We start from the raw sequence: 7356 nt of genomic DNA on the forward strand, positions 1-7356 counted from the left end.
AGATGGGGAATCTATATAGATTGGGAAGATGGGGAATCTATATAGATTGGGAAGATAGGGAAACTATATAGATTGGGAATATGTACAAACTATATAGATTGGGAAGATGGGGAAACTATATAGATTGGGAAGATTTGCAAACTATATAGATTTGGAAGATGGGGAAACTATATATATTGGGAAGATGTGCAAACTGTATAGATTGGGAAGATGGGGAATCAATATAGATTGGGAAGATAGGCAAACTATATAGATTGGGAAGATGGGAAACTATATATATTGGGAAGATGTACAAACTATATAGATTGGGAAGATGTACAAAGCATATATATTGGGAAGATGGAGAAAACTATATAGATTGGGAAGATGGGGAAAGTATATAGGTTGGGAAGATGTGCAAACTGTATAGATTGGGACGATAGGGAATCTATATAGATTGGGAAGATGGGGAAACTATGGCAGTTGGGAAGATGTACAAAGTATATAGATTGGGAAGATAGGGACACTATATAGATTGGGAAGATGTGCAAACTATATAGATTGGAAAGATGTGCAAACTTATATAGATTGGGAAGATGTGCAAACTATATATATTGGGAAGATGTGCAAACTATATAGATTGGGAAGATGTGCAAACTATATAGATTGGGAAGATGTGCAAACTATATAGATTGGGAGGATGTGCAAACTATATAGATTGTGAAGATAGGGAAATTATATAGATTAGGAAGATGGGGAAAGTATATAGGTTGGGCAGATGGGGAAACTATATAGATTGGGAGGATGTGCAAACTATATAGATCGGGAAGATGGGGACACTATATAGATTGTGAAGATGGGGAAACTATATAGATTGGGAAGATGGGGACACTATATAGATTGTGAAGATGTACAAACTATATAGATTAGGAAGATAGCGAAACTATATAGATTGGGAAGATGTACAAACTATATAGATTAGGAAGATGGGGAAACTATATAGATTGGGAAGATGGGGAAACTATATAGATTGGGAAGATTGGGAAACTATATAGATTGAGAAGATGGGGAAATTATATAGATTGGGAAGATTGGAAAACTATATAGATTGGGAATATGGGGAAACTATATATATTGGGAAGATGGGGAAACTATATATATTGGGAAGATGGGGGAAACTACATGTATATAGATTGGGAAGATGGGGGAAACTATTTAGGGGAAGATGGGGAAACTATATTGATTGGGAAGGTGGGGAAACTATATAGATTGGGAAGATGGGGAAATTATGGCGATTGGAAAGATGTACAAACTATATAGATTGGGAAGATGTACAAAGTATATAGATTGGGAAGATGGAGAAAACTATATAGATTGGGAAGATGGGGAAAGTATATAGGTTGGGAAGATGTGCAAAATGTATAGATTGGGACGATAGGGAATCTATATAGATTGGAAAGATGTACAAACTATATAGATTGGGAAGATGTACAAAGCATATATATTGGGAAGATGGAGAAAACTATATAGATTGGGAAGATGGGGAAAGTATATAGGTTGGGAAGATGTGCAAACTGTATAGATTGGGACGATAGGGAATCTATATAGATTGGGAAGATGGGGAAACTATGGCAATTGGGAAGATGTACAAAGTATATAGATTGGGAAGATGGGGACACTATATAGATTGGAAAGATGTGCAAACTATATAGATTGGAAAGATGTGCACACTTATATAGATTGGGAAGATGTGCAAACTATATATATTGGGAAGATGTGCAAACTATATAGATTGGGAAGATGTGCAAACTATATAGATTGGGAAGATGTGCAAACTATATAGATTGGGAGGATGTGCAAACTATATAGATTGTGAAGATAGGGAAATTATATAGATTGGGAAGATGGGGAAAGTATATAGGTTGGGCAGATGGGGAAACTATAGATCGGGAAGATGGGGACACTATATAGATTGTGAAGATGGGGAAACTATATAGATTGGGAAGATGGGGACACTATATAGATTGTGAAGATGGGGAAACTATATAGATTGTGAAGATGGGGAAACTATATAGATTGGGAAGATGGGGAAACTATATAGATTGGGAAGATGGGGACACTATATAGATTGGGAAGCTGGGGAAACTATATAGATCGGGAAGATGGGGACACTATATAGATTGTGAAGATAGCGAAAATATATAGGTTGGGCAGATGGAGAAACTATATAGATTGGGAAGATGTGCAAACTATATAGATTGGAGAGATGTGCAAACTGTATAGATTGTGAAGATGTGCAAACTAAATCGGGCAAGATGGGGAAACATAGATTGGGAAGATGGGGAAACTATAGATTGGGAAGATGGGGAATCTATATAGATTGGGAATATGCGCAAACTATATACATTGGGAAGATGTGCAAACTATATAGATTGGGAAGATGTGAAAACTTTAGATTGGGAAGATGGGGCAAACTATATAGACTGGATTAAAATATTTTTAATATTTTTGAAACCAAACACCTTTAAAATATAAAATCTGTTTACTACTCATGCAAGATTACAAAATACAAAAATAATACATATTACAAATAATTGTACGCCTATATATTATATATTGAAGAATAGTCTACATTATTCTCCCTTTGACTATAACACGTAAACAATTAAATAGATATAAAACAAAGTTTTAAAAGAAACGAAATAAAAGATAAAAAAATCTTCAGAACAGTGACGTGGAGTAATGTCTAGGGTGTAATAATGATTTGTAATTGGGTTACTATATTTAATAAATTTAATTGTGTTTGACAGCCCTTTAAAAATGTTTTACTTTTGTCATATTAATCATTATGCATTTGCCTAGTTTGGCGTCCAGGGGCCCTATTTTCGAAGCCATCTTAGCCTACGAAATCGTGAAATCATCGTAAGCTATGACGTCACTATGGCATGTGCTGTAGTGACGTCACAACCTACGACGGTTTTACGATTTCGTAGCGCTAAGATGACTTCGAAAATAGGGCCCCAGGGACATAATTAGCGGGTGATGGAGTTATGTCAGTCGCTCTCCAAAAAATAGACCAATATCTTTTTGGTTTTAAAATGCTGTTTTTGGTCCCTGATTAAATTTTTTTTAAATAATTGTTTACTAAATTATATGTTGTGCATCATCTAAGTTATATGCAAATTAAGTTTTGATTTTAGTGACAGCGAATAAAACCAGTTGATTTGTTATTTCATAACATCATTTTTGGCAAGGGCGATAGGGGGTTCGAGTATAAACTAGCAGATCCTTTTGTATCTCTGGATACCTATATATGAATAGCCTAGTTTTGCACTGTAAAACATATTTTTGGTCTCAATGTGTGTGTATGTGTGTGGGTGGGTGAGGTGGTAGGATTCGCACCTAGCCCCCACCACCAGCCTATATCCGTTTTGTTACATCTAAAATTTGTTATGGCTCATATAAACCTGGATGCGATTATTTCATTGCGGCACGTGCACACGCACGCATTCAGTCTAGACGCTATAGTTGGAACTAATGTATTTCGATTTTATTTTAGCCGCATCGCACGTACGCGCCGCATCCTATCTATATGAGCCTTTATTCCACCTTATCGAGGTATTTTGTTATGAGATAATGAACCGCAAGTTCGTCCTCCTTCGTGCGACAGTAGTCGGCGTGGGCGCTGTAACTGGTAAATCGATTTTGGAAAGTGTATCTCTTTCTTCTTTTAGTCTCCTTCTTCGAATCCGATTGCTGCCTCGACCATGCTGTGAGAGATCTAAAATGACCGAGACTTTGAACGCCACGGTTTAGGAGGTTTCCACATTTGTCATTAAAACTGTTGACAGAGTTGTCGTTTGATGTCCGAGGCATTTGCGCGTAGGAACGATTTTGATTTAAACAGCAACACCCCCCGGAAGCATTCCGTTTAGTGTGAAGGTTGCAGTATTGTTTCAGAGGTTGAATCGATTCACTAGGAGGGCCATAATATCGTTTCAGCGGTTGAGTATATTCAGTAGGCGGGTTATAATATCGTTTCAACGGTGGAGTCGATTCACTTGGAGTGTCAAAGTATCGTTTTAGCGGTATAATCGATTCACCACGAGGGTCGTAGTATCGTTTCATCGGTTGAGTCGATTTACCAGAAGGGTTATAGTATCGTTTTAGCGATTCAGTCGATTCACTAGGAGGGTTACAGTATCGTTTCAGCGGTTGGGTCGGTTCAACAGGAAGGTTACAGTATCGTTTCAGCGGTTGGGTCGGTTCAACAGGAGGATCATAATATCGTTTCGATGGTTGTCTGTCTTGTTGGTTGGAAAGTCTCTCAAGTGATTCCACCTCTTTTAAGCGAATAGCCTGCCCAGTCAAATTGGACGGAACCGGTCTAAAGATATTGGACCCTGAGGAAAACGATGCTGAAGGACCTGGACTTTGATGCCCATTTGACGATACACACTGTTCCTCGTGAATTCTAGACTGATTATCACTGCAGCTGTCAACAGGGTCACGATGTAAGATCTGACTTCTAAATGGACAGTCAGTAGTATTTGGAAGTGAACCATGACCTAATTTTACGACTTCAGAATGACAGTCTCTAACACCGGGAAGAGAACCGTGACCTAATTTTACGACTTCAGAATGACAGTCTCTAGCACCCGGAATAGAACCGTGACCTAATTCAAGGACTTCAGAATGACAGTCTCCAACACCCGGAATAGAACCGTGACCTAATTCTAGGACTTCAGAATGACAGTCTCTAGCACTTTGAAAAGAGTCCTGAGCTAAAGCTAGGCTTTCAGATGAACAATGTTCAAAATTTGGAAGTGAACTGTGACCCAGTGCTAGAGTTGTACACAGACAGTTAAAAGATTCTGGACGCGAATCATGATTAGATAATAAAGCTGCAGATCGACATTCGGTGGAATGTGAATCCTTGACTAGCTCAGGAAATGGATCGCGGGGTAATGCTAGTGTTCCACATGGACAGCGACTAGAAGTAGAATGAGGACCTTTTGCTACAGTTTCTTGTGCACAGTCACTAAAACTCGGGAGACGGCCGTGGTGTAATGCCAGGGTTTCAAATGAAGGTTCACCAGAATTGAGAAACTGATGACGACGTAATGCTAGGGGAACATCTTCAGTGATCGCAAATGGTTCGAGAGGATCATACGGCTCCATGTCTACAGTATCGCTGAACGAATCGTTGAGATGTGTATCGTTGCTTTCAGTCAGTGTGTGGTCACGAGCACTATTCTGATCAAAGGTGTGTAGATAAGAACTAGACTGATGCACATTATGTAGAATAGTACTGAGAGGAGCTAAGGAATAGTTATCTATATTAGCCTCATCGCCCAAGATTCCTTGTTTGGTACCGCAGACCAAACCTTTCGCAAAGTATGCCTGAGGAAATACGTTCTCCTCTTTTAATATTTGATCCAGTTTTGATTTTATGTTTTCGCTTACTGATTTGTTTTCAGATTCTATGGGAAAGACCTTACACACGTTTCCCTCTTTTAATCTCTCATTTCCGACTCTTTGATCTAGTTTTGACTCTATGTTTTCGCTTACTAATTTGTAATCAAATATCATGGGAAAGACCTTACAGACTTTTCTCTTTTTCTTCATTGGCTCTTGAATGGCTGTGCTTGTTTGCGTAATTGTTGCCTTAACACAACGGCATTTATTTAAAAGTGCGTCATCAAAAGCCTCGTTTTCGAGGCTTTTTAGCGATTCCGGAAACAGCGTACAGTTATTTTCTTTCTTCATACTGTGCTTATCGTAATTTGTACTGTCGCGATACATGTTTTTGTCAGTGATACAATTCCGTTTTCAAAAAAAAGAAAAGAAAAAAGAAACATGGTTTCGTAGTAAATGCTTTTACACTTTTGTCTGGTTCCAACACCACATTTCCTCAGAGAACCAGCGACTGGATCGTGTCTGTTGAATTCTGCTCGAGTTCAGATGGGTCGCGTGACGGTGAATGGTTCTTCACAATGTCCACTGATATTTCGAGCTCCGAATGACACGTTTGTGGTAATCAGCTCCCGTATACCTGTCTTTAGGGACAAAACGTTATCTGTGTGTTGACCGTTAGACGTGTACTAATAGTGGCTGGGAACCGTAACTGTCCATTTACTACAAATAGAAGTATTGTAAATAAAAGTATTATAAATTAATAAATAATTCCAGATGAATACGACAGTTGAGTAGTGGGCATATATCATTGAAGACACTAACCTTGACTATTATTATTATTATTATTATTATTATTATTATTATTATGGGTGTTTTCCTTAAAATTATGGGTGGGATGTAGCCCAGTGGTAAAGCGCTCGCTTGATGCACGGTCGGTTTGGGATCGATCCCTGTCGATGGGTCCATTGGGCTATTTCTCGCTCCAGCCATGTACCACGACTGGGATATCAAATACCGTGGTATGTGTTATCCTGTCTGTGGGATGGTGCATGTAAAAGATCCCTTGCTGCTAATGGAAAAAGAGTAGCCCTTGAAGTGGCGACAGCGGGTTTCCTCTCTCAATATCTGTGTGGTCCTTAACCGACGCCATATAACCGTAAATAAAATGTGCTGAGTGGGTCGTTAAATAAAACATTTCCTTCCTTATATTATAAATTATTAAGATTTGCTTAAATTGTCAATTTTTGGCAAACAATCAAAAATCCATTGCCTATCTAGTCATCTTAGTATTACAAGTAGTGGCTCCAAATGTATTTTAGTTTTGGTGATGTTGTGGATAAGCTGTTGGACATAAGGCTGGTAGGTACAGGGTTCGCGGCCCGGTACCTGCTCCCACCCAGAACGTGTTTTAACGACTCAATGGGTAGATGTAAGACCACTACACCCTCTTCTCTCTCATTAACAACTAACCGCCTTTCCTGGACAGACAGCCCAGGCCCCGTGCTTATAAACCTTAAAGTCTAGACTTTAATAAAGTCCAGACTTTAACGTCATGGCAACGCCATTCAAATAGCATTACGTTAAGCACGGGCCCAGATAGCTGAGGTGTGTGCCCAGGACAGCGTGCTTGAATCTTCATTGGATATGAAAACGAAAATCAGTTGAAATGAAATGTGAGACAGAAAAAGGTAATAAACCAGGATCCGTGACTTTAACTAGGATCCGTGACTTTAACTAGGATCCATGACTTTAACTAGGATCTGTGATTGAAGAGCGTGTATGTGTGTGTGTGTGTTTGTGTATGTGTGCGTGCATGCGTGCTGCTGTGGTTTCATTGGTGGTAACCTTCTATTTCCCATACTGCGTAAAGATCTGTCGTCTTACCGTATTCCTTCCATAAAAAACCAGACGACTTCAGTTTTATGCTCAGTAGTTTTCACCACATTGACGTCATCTCGG

At 39.0% G+C, this 7356-nt stretch overlaps 1 protein-coding gene across 1 annotated transcript; it reads right to left on the minus strand.

Moving 5' to 3' along the window:
* Window positions 1-2508: 2508 nt before the first annotated feature.
* Window positions 2509-7356, minus strand: LOC121390570. Its single transcript, XM_041522418.1, has 2 exons — window positions 7282-7356; window positions 2509-6117 (listed from the first exon to the last, which is right to left on the minus strand). The coding sequence occupies exon 2, from the start codon at window positions 5782-5784 to the stop codon at window positions 3580-3582; it is 2205 nt and encodes a 734-aa protein (XP_041378352.1). The 5' UTR covers window positions 5785-6117; window positions 7282-7356; the 3' UTR covers window positions 2509-3579.

The sequence above is a fragment of the Gigantopelta aegis genome, chromosome 15 (assembly GCF_016097555.1).
Source record: "Gigantopelta aegis isolate Gae_Host chromosome 15, Gae_host_genome, whole genome shotgun sequence".
NCBI classification, from domain to species: domain Eukaryota; kingdom Metazoa; phylum Mollusca; class Gastropoda; order Neomphalida; family Peltospiridae; genus Gigantopelta; species Gigantopelta aegis.

Excerpts from the sequence above, each read along its gene's own strand:
- LOC121390570 (XM_041522418.1), bottom strand. The coding sequence starts at position 5,784 with ATGTATCGCGACAGTACAAATTACGATAAGCACAGTATGAAGAAAGAA.